General features: G+C 45.9%; 1 protein-coding gene across 1 annotated transcript in view; it reads right to left on the reverse strand.

Moving 5' to 3' along the window:
- LOC106591096 (endoplasmic reticulum-Golgi intermediate compartment protein 1) overlaps positions 1 to 5934 on the reverse strand; it is a 92650-nt gene extending 86716 nt beyond the window's left edge. Inside the window, 1 exon segment of the mRNA XM_045725004.1 lies at positions 5857 to 5934. Coding sequence (XP_045580960.1) covers positions 5857 to 5934 — 78 coding nt within the window.
- Between the last annotated feature and the right edge of the window lie 8550 nt (positions 5935 to 14484).

Below are 14484 nucleotides of genomic sequence, written 5' to 3' on the forward strand. Positions count from 1 at the left end.
AGAGGGCGGTAGAGTAACTAACTAACTAACTAACTAACTAACTAACTAACTAACTAACTAACCCCTGTGGTGTGGTAGGGAGACAGAGGGCTGTAGAGTTACTAACTAACCCCTGTGGTGAGGTAGGGAGACAGAGGGCTGTAGAGTATCTAACTAACTAACCCCTGTGGTGAGGTAGGGAGACAGAGGGCAGCAGAGTAACTAACTAACCCCTGTGGTGAGGTAGGGAGACAGAGGGCTTTAGAGTAACTAACTATCCCCTTGTGGCGAGGTAGGGAGGCAGAGGGCGGTAGAGTAACTAACTAACTAACTAACTAACTAACTAACTAACTAACTAACTAACTAACCCCTGTGGTGTGGTAGGGAGACAGAGGGCTGTAGAGTTACTAACTAACCTCTGTGGTGAGGTAGGGAGACAGAGGGCTGTAGAGTATCTAACTAACTAACCCCTGTGGTGAGGTAGGGAGACAGAGGGCAGCAGAGTAACTAACTAACCCCTGTGGTGAGGTAGGGAGACAAAAGGCTGTAGAGTAACTAACTAACTAACTAACTAACTAACTAACTAACTAACTAACTAACTAACCCCTGTGGTGAGGTAGTGAGACAAAGAGCTGAAGAGTAACTAACTAACTAACTAACCCCTGTGGTGAAGTAGGGAGACAGAGGGCTTTAGAGTAACTAACTAACCCCTTGTGGTGAGGTAGGGAGGCAGAGGGCGGTAGAGTAACTAACTAACTAACTAACTAACTAACTAACTAACTAACTAACTAACTAACTAACTAACTAACCCCTGTGGTGTGGTAGGGAGACAGAGGGCTGTAGAGTTACTAACTAACCCCTGTGGTGAGGTAGGGTGAAAGAGGGCTGTCGAGTAACTAACTAACCCCTGTGGTGTGGTAGGGAGACAGAGGGCTGTAGAGTAACTAACTAACCCCTGTGGTGTGGTAGGGAGACAAAGGGCTGTAGAGTAACTAACTAACTAACCCCTGTGGTGAGGTAGGGAGACAGAGGGATGTAGAGTATCTAACTAACTAACCCCTGTGGTGAGGTAGGGAGACAGAAGGCTGTAGAGTAACTAACTAACTAACTAACTAACCCCTGTGGTGTGGTAGGGAGACAGAGGGCTGTAGAGTTACTAACTAACCCCTGTGGTGAGGTAGGGAGACAGAGGGCTGTAGAGTAAATAACTAACTAACCCCTGTGGTGAGGTAGGGAGATAGAGGGCTGAAGACTAACTAACTAACTAACTAACTAACTAACTAACTAACTAACTAACTAACTAACCCCTGTGGTGAGGTAGTGAGACAGAGTGGTGAGGTAGGGAGGCAGAGGGCGGTAGAGTAACTAACTAACTAACTAACTAACTAACTAACTAACTAACCCCTGTGGTGTGGTAGGGAGACAGAGGGCTGTAGAGTTACTAACTAACCCCTGTGGTGAGGTAGGGAGACAGAGGGCTGTAGAGTAACTAACTAACCCCTGTGGTGTGGTAGGGTGACAGAGGGCTGTAGAGTAACTAACTAACCCCTGTGGTGTGGTAGGGAGACAGAGGGATGTAGAGTATCTAACTAACTAACCCCTGTGGTGAGGTAGGGAGACAGAGGGCTGCAGAGTAACTAACTAACCACTGTGGTGAGGTAGGGAGACAAAAGGCTGTAGACTAACTAACTAACTAACTAACTAACTAACCCCTGTGGTGAAGTAATGAGACAGAGAGCTGAAGAGTAACTAACTAACTAACTAACTAACTAACTAACCCTTGTGGTGAGGTAGGGAGACAAAGGGCTTTAGAGTAACTAACTAACCCCTTGTGGTGAGGTAGGGAGGCAGAGGGCGGTAGAGTAACTAACTAACTAACTAACTAACTAACTAACTAACTAACTAACCCCTGTGGTGTGGTATGGAGACAGAGGGATGTAGAGTATCTAACTAACTAACCCCTGTGGTGAGGTAGGGAGACAGAGGGCTGTAGAGTAACTAACTAACCCCTGTGGTGAGGTAGGGAGGCAGAGGGCTGTAGAGTAACTAACTAACTAACTAACCCCTGTGGTGAGGTAGGGAGACAGGGGCTGAAGAGTAACTAACAAACCCCTGTGGTGAGGTAGGGAGACAGAGGGCTGTAGACTAACTAACTAACTTACCCCTGTGGTGTGGTAGGGAGACAGAGGGCTTTAGAGTAACTAACTAAACCCTTGTGGTGAGGTAGGGAGGCAGAGGGCGGTAGAGTAACTAACTAACTAACTAACTAACTAACTAACTAACTAACTAACTAACTAACTAACTAACCCCTGTGGTGTGGTAGGGAGACAGAGGGCTGTAGAGTTACTAACTAACCCCTGTGGTGAGGTAGGGAGACAGAGGGCTGTAGAGTAAATAACTAACTAACCCCTGTGGTGAGGTAGGGAGATAGAGGGCTGAAGACTAACTAACTAACTAACTAACTAACTAACTAACTAACTAACTAACTAACCCCTGTGGTGAGGTAGTGAGACAGAGAGCTGAAGAGTAACTAACTAACTAACTAACTAACCCCTGTGGTGAGGTAGGGAGGCAGAGGGCGGTAGAGTAACTAACTAACTAACTAACTAACTAACTAACTAACTAACTAACCCCTGTGGTGTGGTAGGGAGACAGAGGGCTGTAGAGTTACTAACTAACCCCTGTGGTGAGGTAGGGAGACAGAGGGCTGTAGAGTAACTAACTAACCCCTGTGGTGTGGTAGGGTGACAGAGGGCTGTAGAGTAACTAACTAACCCCTGTGGTGTGGTAGGGAGACAGAGGGATGTAGAGTATCTAACTAACTAACCCCTGTGGTGAGGTAGGGAGACAGAGGGCTGCAGAGTAACTAACTAACCACTGTGGTGAGGTAGGGAGACAAAAGGCTGTAGACTAACTAACTAACTAACTAACTAACTAACTAACTAACTAACCCCTGTGGTGAAGTAATGAGACAGAGAGCTGAAGAGTAACTAACTAACTAACTAACTAACTAACCCCTGTGGTGAGGTAGGGAGACAAAGGGCTTTAGAGTAACTAACTAACTAACTAACTAACTAACTAACTAACTAACCCCTGTGGTGTGGTATGGAGACAGAGGGATGTAGAGTATCTAACTAACTAACCCCTGTGGTGAGGTAGGGAGACAGAGGGCTGTAGAGTAACTAACTAACCCCTGTGGTGAGGTAGGGAGGCAGAGGGCTGTAGAGTAACTAACTAACTAACTAACCCCTGTGGTGAGGTAGGGAGACATGGGCTGAAGAGTAACTAACAAACCCCTGTGGTGAGGTAGGGAGACAGAGGGCTGTAGACTAACTAACTAACTAACCCCTGTGGTGAGGTAGGGAGGCAGAGGGCTGTAGAGTAACTAACTAACTAACTAACCCCTGTGGTGAGGTAGGGAGACAGGGGCTGAAGAGTAACTAACAAACCCCTGTGGTGAGGTAGGGAGACAGAGGGCTGTAGACTAACTAACTAACTAACCCCTGTGGTGTGGTAGGGAGACAGAGGGCTGTAGAGTAACTAACTAACCCCATTGGTGAGGTAGGGAGACAGAGGGCTGTAGAGTAACTATCTAACCCCTGTGGTGAGGTAGGGAGGCAGAGGGCTGTAGAGTAACTAACTAACCCCTGTGGTGAGGTAGGGAGCCAGAGGGCTGTAGAGTAACTAACTAACCCCTGTGGTGAGGTAGGGAGACAGAGGGCTGTAGAGTAACTAACTAACCCCTGTGGTGAGGTAGTGAGACAGAGGGCTGTAGACTAACTAACTAACTAACCCCTGTGGTGAGGTAGGGAGACAGAGGGCTGTAGAGTAACTAACTAACTAACTAACTAACTAACTAACTAACTAACTAACTAACTAACTAACCCCTGTGGTGGGGTAGGGAGACAGGGCTGTAGAGTAACTAACTAACGCCTGTGGTGAGGTAGGGAGACAGAGGGCTGTAGAGTAACTAACTAACCCCTGTAGTGAGGTAGGGGATAGTTTCTCTCTCATCCTCAATGCCCCGTTCCCTCTTCACATCCCTCCCTCACCCTTCCTCTGTCTCTTTCTCAGCTCTGGTCTGGTCTCATTGTAATACAGAAACATCACTAAAGGCTGTGACAGACAGCCGACCGTGGATTCTGCTCTATTTGTGACGAGGTGCCATCATTGTTGACCAATCACGTAGCCTGTTTGACAACACGTCAGACAGCAGGACCAGATAACTAGCCCACTCCAGCTAGATAGCTAAATCATTGTTTTCTAACCCATTTTTTTATGAATCATTTATGTTGCAGGTAAAATACCTTACGGTGTTAAACGCGATTCTTTTCGATAATGTTTGTTTATGTCGTTGCTATGGTCACCGGCGGCTGTCGCCCTCCTATGTGAAGGCCACTTTGACTAGATGGAAAAGTTTTGTGGTAGGAGGTCAGGGGGAAGTTTGTACTGTACAACTACCAGTTGCCAAACGTCCGACCAGTGTGTTTAGGTAGCAAGTTCTTTCCTCTGCTTCGCTGATCTCCCTGTACTGATCCCTCTCCTCCTCAGTGACTAAGACTCACTATTGTACATTCTGTATTCACAACATTGAGTCAATATTAGTAGCTTACATTCCCAGCTTTCTGTTAGTCATTTCCTTGATTACCCCTCTGTTCTGTCTCTTTCTCTCTCTGTTCCTCCCTTCCCCTCCCTCTGTTCTATTCCTCCCTCTCTCTACCTCCTCCCTCTGTTCAATTCCTCTCTCTCTCTACCTCCTCCCTCTGTTCTGTCTCTTTCTCTCTCTGTTCCTCCCTCCCCCCTCCCTCTGTTCTATTCCTCCCTCTCTCTACCTCCTCCCTCTGTTCTGTTTCTCTCTCTACCTCCCCCCTCTGTTCTGTTCCTCCCTCCCCCTCCCTCTGTTCTGTTCCTCCCTCTCTCTACCTCCTCCCTCTGTTCTATTCCTCCCTCTCTCTACCTCCTCCCTCTGTTCTATTCCTCCCTCTCTCTATCTCCTCCCTCTGTTCTATTCCTCCCTCTCTCTACCTCCTCCTTCTGTTCTGTTTCTCTCTCTACCTCCTCCCTCTGTTCTATTCCTCCCTCTCTCTATCTCCTCCCTCTGTTCTATTCCTCCCTCTCTCTACCTCCTCCCTCTGTTCTATTCCTTCCTCTCTCTACCTCCTCCCTCTGTTCTGTTTCTCTCTCTACATCCTCCCTCTGTTCTTTTCCTCCCTCTCTCTACCTCCTCCCTCTGTTCTATTCCTCCCTCTCTCTACCTCCTCTCTCTGTTCTATTCCTCTCTCTCTCTACCTCCTCCCTTTGTTCTGTCTCTTTCTCTGTTCTGTTCCCCTCTCTCTCCCCCTCCCTCTGTTATATTCCTCTCTCTCTCTCTACCTCCCCCCTCTGTTCTGTTCCCCTCTCTCACCTCTACCTTCCCCCTGTTTCCTCCTCTCCAGTGTTCTAAAGAATTGGTCTTGCCTCATAGTAGAACACTGACCACTGTGTCGCTCTCCCTCCTCCCCTCCCTCCCTCCCTCCCCAAGCTGTTCTCTTCAGTGTTGTAAGGACTGGTATTGCCTCAGAACCAGGCCAAGAGGACATTATGTTCTCTTGTAATAGCCAGACATTATTTGCCATGTTGTTTTTGGCCTGCATCTCTTGCGCTTTCCAGTTGGTGTCCATTTTTTTTTTGTACATTTTTGTTAGTGTTAAATTTAACTTTTATTTAACTAGGCAAGTAAGCTAAGAACAAATTCTTATTTTCAATGACGGCCTAGGAACAGTGGGTTAACTGCCTTGTTCAGGGGCAGAACGACAGATTTTTACCTTGTCAGCTCAGGGATTCGATCCAGCAACCTTTCAGTTACTGGCCCAACGCCCTATAAGGAGCTCAGCCGACTCCGTCGGTGTCCATCTGAGGGCAACTTTGGGGGTCCTTTCTGGCGGCATCCTCGCCACATGACCGAGCCAACGGCATCCTCGCCACATGACTTAGCCTGAGCTCCACACGGGGCGGAGTCCACTGAGCTCCACACGGGGCGGAGTCCACTGAGCTCCACACGGGGCAGAGTCCACTCCACACGGGGCGGAGTCCACTCCACATGGGGCGGAGTCCACTGAGCTCCACACGGGGCGGAGTCCACTGAGCTCCACACGGGGCGGAATCCACTCCACACAGGGCGGAGTCCACTGCACACAGGGCGGAGTCCACCGAGCTCCACACGGGGCGGAGTCAAAAGGCTGTAGAGTAGCTAACTAACTAACTAACTAACTAACTAACTAACTAACTAACTAACTAACTAGCTCCACACGGGGCGGAGTCCACTGAGCTCCACACGGGGCGGAGTCCACTGAGCTCCACACGGGGCGGAGTCTACTGAGCTCCACACGGGGCGGAGTCCACTGAGCTCCATATTGCATCATCGGGGCCATACTGCCTGCCCTCCAGGACATCTACAGCACCAGGTGTAACAGGAAGGCCAAATAAGAAATATCAGAACGAGCAATGTCAGAATATAAATACACTATAAATATACAGCAGTATGTGGGCACCCCTTGGTGGATTGGGTTATTTCAGCCACAGCCATTGCTGACAGGTGTACACAACCAGAGCTTAGTGATGAGCTTGGAGGGCACAGTGGTGTTGAAGGCTGAGCTGTAGTCAATTTAAAGCATTCTTACAGGTATTTCTCTTGTCCAGGCTGGGAGAGGGCAGTGTTTACTAGGAGTTGATATTGTCCAGGCTGGGACAGAGCAGTGTTTACTAGGAGTTGATATTGTCCAGGTGGGACAGAGCAGTGTTTTCTAGGAGTTGATATTGTCCAGGCTGGGACAGGGCAGTGTTTACTAGGAGTTGATATTGTCCAGCCTGGGACAGGGCAGCGTTTACTAGGAGTTGATATTGTCCAGGCTGGGACAGGGCAGTGTTTACTAGGAGTTGATATTGTCCAGGCTGGGACAGAGCAGTGTTTACTAGGAGTTGATATTGTCCAGGCTGGGACAGAGCAGTGTTTACTAGGAGTTGATATTGTCCAGGCTGGGACAGGGCAGTGTTTACTAGGAGTTGCTGTAGCTAGCAGTCAACTGGCTAGCCACAGCAGTCAACTAGCTAGCCACAGCAGTCAACTGGCTAGCCACAGCAGTCAACTAGCTAGCCACAGCAGTCAACTGGCTAGCCACAGCAGTCAACTGGCTAGCCACAGAAGTCAGCTAGCTAGCCACAGCAGTCAACTGGTTAGCCACAGCAGTCAACTAGCTAGCCACAGCAGTCAACTAGCTAGCCACAGCAGTCAGCTAGCTAGCCACAGCAGTCAACTAGCTAGCCACAGCAGTCAACTGGCTAGCCACAGCAGTCAACTAGCTAGCCACAGCAGTCAACTGGCTAACCACAGCAGTCAACTAGCTAGCTAGGTAGCAGTCTAGAACATTCACTCACTGTTTTGTACACAGGATTTGGCATTGGTTAATAAAATCTCCTCATTCTTGCTCAATTTACATGTTGTCTCAAACAGCCACAACTTGTAATGCACTCGTACATCAAGTCTTCTCTTGAGTTGGACACGGGGATGGAACAACTTGTGGTTGTTTGTGGGGGAAGGGTGGAGAGTACGTGTGTGTGTGTGTGTGTGTGTGTGTGTGTGTGTGTGTGTGTGTGTGTGTGTGTTGTTTGTGTCCCACATCTGTTGCTAAGGGGTTATGATGTTAGGGACAATACAGGATGAATCATAATAATTGCTTACAAAAAATGTTAACTTTTGTAATGCCAGTCTTGGTTACAGGTAACAATCCTTCACATGAACTGCCTACATTGGCATTTTTTTTGCCTTTACCTCCCTTATCTCACATCATTTGCTCACATTGTATATAGTCTTATTTTTTTTTTCTTCTACTGCATCATTGATTGTATGTTGTTTTACTCCATGTGTAACTCTGTGTTTTTGTATGTTGTCGAACTGCTTTGCTTTATCTTGGCCAGGTCGCAATTGTAAATGAGAACTTGTTCTCAACTTGCCTACCTGGTTAAATAAAGGTGAAATAAAATAAAAAATAAAAAACATTATAACACATATTAGTCCTTAATTGTGGAATTAAGATATGCAAGATTTGTATTTTTTTATATATAATAAAATCGAGCTGAGGGCTTGGAACAGTTTTTGGCAGTTGATTTGTTTCTGTTCTGTGGGTGTTCAAACAGATCCTCCAGGTAGATGGATTATTTGAAATATATTATTGGACCATAAACAGATATGGCTCATTAACCTTTACGGACCAAATAATGATGATCCACACTTATTTCAAAATATATATAATAAATTATCAACCCTGCAAGCAATACAAGACTATATTATTATGGTGGGAGATTATAATACTGTTTTAAATACCTCAATGGAGCGTAAAGGAAATCACACTACAAACTATCATCTAGTGAGATATACATGGAGGAGGTTTACTATCCTGACATAGTAAGATATACATGGAGGTTTAATATCCTGACCTAGTGAGATATACATGGAGGAGGTTTAATATCCTGACCTAGTGAGATATACATGGAGGTTTAATATCCTGACCTAGTGAGATATACATGGCGGAGGTTTAATATCCTGACCTAGTGAGATATACACGGAGGAGGTTTAATATCCTGACCTAGTGAGATATACATGGAGGAGGTTTAATATCCTGACCTAGTGAGACATACACGGAGGAGGTTTAATATCCTGACCTAGTGAGATATACATGGAGGAGGTTTAATATCCTGACCTAGTGAGATATACATGGAGGAGGTTTAATATCCTGACCTAGTGAGATATACATGGAGGAGGTTTAATATCCTGACCTAGTGAGATATACATGGAGGAGGTTTAATATCCTGACCTAGTGAGATATACATGGAGGAGGTTTAATATCCTGACCTAGTGAGATATACATGGAGGAGGTTTAATATCCTGACCAAGTGAGATATACACGGAGGAGGTTTAATACCCTGACCTAGTGAGATATACACGGAGGAGGTTTAATATCCTGACCTAGGGAGATATACACGGAGGAGGTTTAATATCCTGACCTAGTGAGATATACACGGAGGAGGTTTAATATCCTGACCTAGTGAGATATACACGGAGGAGGTTTAATATCCTGACCTAGTGAGATATACACGGAGGAGGTTTAATATCCTGACCTAGTGAGATGTACACGGAGGAGGTTTAATCAAGCTAGTCGACTACTTTCTTATGTCATTCTTGTTGGCACCAAAAGTAAAAAAAAAAGTGTTGTTAGGGGACAGAATGTGGTCGGACCATCAGATAATTGGCATATACATTACTCTTACTGAATTTCCACGTGGGTGAGGATATTGGAAATTTAAATCGAAGCCTATTGGACAGAGGAATTTATCACTGAATCTTTCCCTACATAACATAGGTACAGCAGATCCCCTTATTGTATGGGACACTTTTAAAATGTGCCTTTAGAGGCCATGCAATTCAATACAAAAGCAATTTAGGTGAAAAGAGTCCATACCAACAAAAGGAAATAGAAGGTCTAACAGAACAGATAGATAGCAGGAAAAACAAAAAGAAATGGAGGAACTTGTTCAAGAAAGATCCAGTGTAATATATTATAAAAAATAAAGCAAACTGGATGGAACATGTGGGGGGGGAGAATTCAACAAATTATTTTTTTAATCTTCAACATAGAAATGCTACCAAAAATAATTTACTGACACTTTTAAGAAATGACGGAGTCACCCATGATTCATCAAATTATATTTTGAAAAGAGGAAGTAAAGAACATTAATCATATGTTTTCATTTCAGTCTCCTCCATCTCCTCTAACTGAAGCTATATGTATGGATTTTTTTGTTGTTCTATTAATAATGTAACATTAAACATCTGTACAGAAAGACTCATGTAAAAGGTGAAATTACAGAGGAAGAACTTCTTGATGCAATTAAAGCCTTTAAGGCTGGGAAAACTCCAGGGCTGAATGGTATACCAGTGGAAGTATACCAAACTTTTTCTGATATTCTCAGAGGACTGTTATTAGCATGTTTTAACCACTCTTATATAAAATGGTAGATTATCAGACCACGCTCAACAAAAAGGTCTGATATCATTATTAATGAAACAGGACCCAAGTGGTAAATATAAAGATCCAGTCCATTTCAAAAAATTGAAGGCCCCTTACACTTCAGTGTTGTGATGCAAAACTTCTAGGCAAAATGTATAGCGCATATCATTTAAAAAAGTATTGTCGGACATTATTCATTCTTATCAGACATTTTTGTTTTTACATGGACGTTACATAGGCAAGTACTGGAAAAAATAGAACACTACAAAACACCAGTCTCAACGGCAACAGTGAAGAGGCGAACCCGGGATGCTGGCCTTCTAGGCAAAGTTCCTCTGTCCAGTCTCAACGTCAACAGTGAAGAGGCGACTCCGGGATGCTGGCCTTCTAGGCAGAGTTCCTCTGTCCAGTGTCTATGTTCTTTTGCCAATCTTAATCTTTTCTTTTTAATGGCCAGTCTGAGATATGTCTTTTTCTTTGCAACTCTGCCTAGAAAGCCAGCATCCTGGAGTCACCTCTTCACTGTTAACGTTGAGACTGGTGTTTTGCGGGTACTATTTAATGAAGCTGCGAGTTGAGGACTTGTGAGGCGTCTGTTTCTCAAACTAGACACTCTAATGTACTTGTCCTCTTGCTCAGTTGTGCACCGGGGCCTCTCACTCCTCTTTCTATTCTGGTTAGAGACAGTTTGCGCTGTTCTGTTAAGGAAGTAGTACACATCATTGTACGGGATTTTCAGTTTCTTGGTAATTTCTCACATGGAATAGCCTTCATTTCTCAGAACAAGAATAGACTGACGAGTTTCAGAAGAAAGTTCTTTGTTTCTGGCCATTTTGAGCCTGTAATCGAACCCACAAATGCTGATGCTCCAGATATTCATCTAGTCTAAAAAAGGCTAGTTTTATTGCTTCTTTAAATCAGGACAACAGTTTTCAGCTGTGCTAACATAATTGCAAAATGGTTTTCTAATGATCAATTAGCTAATCAAAGTTTATCATTTTAAAAGGCTAACACAACAAGCCATTGGAATACAGGAGTGATGGTTGTTGATAATGGGCCTCTGTAGATATTCCATTAAAAAAATCTGCCATTTCCAGCTACAATAGTCATTTACAGCATTAACAATGTCTACACTGTATTTCTGATTAATTTGATGTTATTTTAATGGACAAAAAAACAAGGAAATGTCTAAGTGACCACAAACAAGAACAAATTCTTATTTACAATGACGGCCTACCACCGCCAAACCCTAACGACACTGGGTCAATTGTGTACCGCCCTATAGGAGTCCCAATCACGGCCGGTTGTGATACAGCCTGGAATCGAACCAGGGTCTGTAGTGATGCCTTTAGCACTTAGATGCAGTGCCTTGGACCGCTGTGCCACTCAGGAGCCCGAGTGGCAACTTTAGATCACTGTCAACTCATAGTAAACATCAACTCACGGTAGTGTATATGACCTGTCCTATCTCCTTATGAGTCAGCCAGTTTACTGGGTGTCAATATGTGTCAGTGTGTACCCATGACAGCAGCACATGACAGAGTGGTCATAACGAGAACAAACACTGACTTGTCCAAAATGGAACCCTATTCTCAACTCCAGCCCTCCAGTACTCCCAACAGCCCAACTCCAGTGCCCCCAACAGCCCAACTCCAGTGCCCCCAACAGTCCAACTCCAGTACCCCCAACAGCCTAACTCCTGTACCCCCAACAGTCCAACTCCAGCCCTCCAGTACCCCCAACAGTCCAACTCCAGTACCCCCAACAGCCCAACTCCAGTACTCCAGGATCCCCAACAGCCCAACTCCAGTACCCCCAACAGCCCAACTCCTGTACCCCCAACAATCCAACTCCAGCCCTCCAGTACCCCCAACAGTCCAACTCCAGTACCCCCAACAGCCCAACTCCTGTACCCCCAACAGTCCAACTCCAGCCCTCCAGTACCCCCAACAGCCCAACTCCAGTACCCCCAACAGCCCAACTCCAGTACCCCCAACAGCCCAACTCCAGTACCCCCAATAGCCCAACTCCAGTACCCCCAACAGCCCAACTCCAGTACTCCAGGGGGGTATTCCAGGAGTTGGGAACCACCGGTCTAGGGCAGGGCTCCCCAACTCTGTTCCTGGAAATACAAGTGTGTACTGTTGAGGCTACTGGAGCTGGGTAACACTGCCCTGGTCAAAAGGAGTGCACTATGTAGGGGAATAGGGTGTCATTTGGGACGCAGCCAGTACTCATATCCATAATGAGGTGTCTCACAGGAGGGTCTAGGGTATGTCTTCAATCAACACAGAAAGTTCTGTAGTACATATACTGATCAGGGTCTTGTGTGGGTAGAATGATTATCTCGATGAAGCAACTTGGAGCCGTTCTTACAGCTCATGCAGCCAGGCACATCCCAGCCATGATGACAAGCTGTATGCAAACAATGGCTGTGTGCTTTGGAACAGTAAACCCAGCATGGTCTCAGAGAATTTCGTATAATTCTCTAAGAAAACCCGAGACTCCGTTTAGTATGATACGTTACATTTCGTATGGTATGTATTAACTTGTGGATGTCCATCACCTATTGTGTATGATATGTTACGGATTACAAATGCTATTATATGTTACAAATTTGCTAAATGTACTTTATTTTACAAATTCGAGCTAGATGACTAGGCTAGGGGTTAGGTTTAGGGTTAAGTTTAGGAGTTAGGTTAAAGGGTTAGGGTTAGGTTTTAATGTGGTGGAGCACACCAAGAGAGACACACACACACTCCCACTCGGGAAGGCAGGAGAGAGAGAGAAGCTATGAGCGGCAGACTAAGACGTGACTGTGGGCTTTGTTCCAAGCTGAATATCGCGCGGATAGACCGGCATTTCAAGTCTGTCCATGCACTTAAGCCTGGTACTATTAAATGGAAGTGTGCTATGCAATCTTGCGGCTTTCAGCCGAGAGACAGCGGCCCGGATCATGGAAGTGTACGCAGCCTAACAACGATGTTGCACCGCGGCTGGAGCCCTGGGAGAACCCTGTGTATTTCCAGTGTGTGGGAAGTGAGTTGTGCGTGGATCAGCAGCTGTTGGACGAGAGTGAGCAGGCGGTGGCGACTGGGCCGGTGCAGTCAACCAGCCAGATCGGTGGTGAACCACGCTCGGAACCGAGGGAGCGAGGCTGCGCGGAGGCGACTTCCACGGAGAGCGAGAGCGATGAAGGCGGCGGTGTGGATTCCGGAATTGAAGGTTGGAGAAATGTAATTTTGACTGAATATGAGCACTTTGCTACGGGTAGAAACCCTTCAGTTAAACGAATTGACAATTGTCGCACCAGTCTATCCCGAGTACGTAAATTCCTCCGCTATATGTCAGAGGGCAAGGCCGATGAAGGACTGTGTTCTCTGGATAACTACAGACGTGCGTCTGAGTGGTACGGTCAATGTGAAGACCGTAGTTTGGCACCATCCACGTTAAAAATGTACCGATCCGATGTTCGAAGTTTCTTGAACTATCTCATTCAGTTCCGGCCAGAAGGTCTGCAGGCTAGAGCCAGTAAAATCCGAAAGTTGTTACTCTGCTTGGCAAAGATGGACAGGGATTCGCGGCAGAGCCAGGCAACACACAGGGCAAAATTCCGCAAACGCTGCAGGGACGAGGTGCTCAGCGCTGCGGAGTTAAGCCGATTTGTTGAGCAAAGCAATCAAGCTATTCCTTCGGTTCTCAGTAGGCTGGAGGTCCGACCCACCTGCGCTGATAGACGTAGGTTTGCGGCTCTCATGTCCAGCCGGTTGGCCATCTTTAATGGCACTCGACGATCCCCAGTCACCACATTCAGTGAGAGGGAATTTACTGAAGTAACCCCGGAAAGTGGGGGTTATCAGATGTCTATTTCAAGCCACAAAACGAACTATAGCTTCGGTGAGTGCAGAATTGTTCTATCTGTGCAGGAATACACTTGGCTTAAACGATTCCATCAGATCAGGCCTCATCTGAGTGGAATCACCTCAGACACAACACTCTTCTTTTTCACGTCCTGCGGTCAACCGTACAGCAATATCTGTGAGTATGTGGGCCAGCTATTTGAAGAAATTGGCATTGGAAGTAAAGTCACCTTCGGTACAATTCGACGAAGCATTGCTACATTGAACTTTAATCAAGGCTCGGTTAAAGACCGGGGGACTGTGGCTGACCATATGTGTCATTCTCTGGAAACCCAGGCATGGTACTACCGGTTCCATAATTTGCCTCGTAACGCCAGCCGAGCGCGGACACTAATTGAGGGACAAATCAACCCATGATTCACTGATAAATAAAGACTATTTATTTGAAACTCACCCATGTCTTTGTGTGTGTGTCATTTGGTCTTGGGCCCGTAGTAGGGTGCTGTCAGGGTGGGTATGGAGGTCCCTATACCCTTTAAAAGTATTTAAAACAGTTCTAAAATTTCACCCCTGGTAACCCAAAATAAAACCAGGTGCCCGTT

The sequence above is a fragment of the Salmo salar genome, chromosome ssa09 (genome assembly GCF_905237065.1).
Source record: "Salmo salar chromosome ssa09, Ssal_v3.1, whole genome shotgun sequence".
Taxonomy (NCBI): Eukaryota; Metazoa; Chordata; class Actinopteri; order Salmoniformes; family Salmonidae; genus Salmo; species Salmo salar.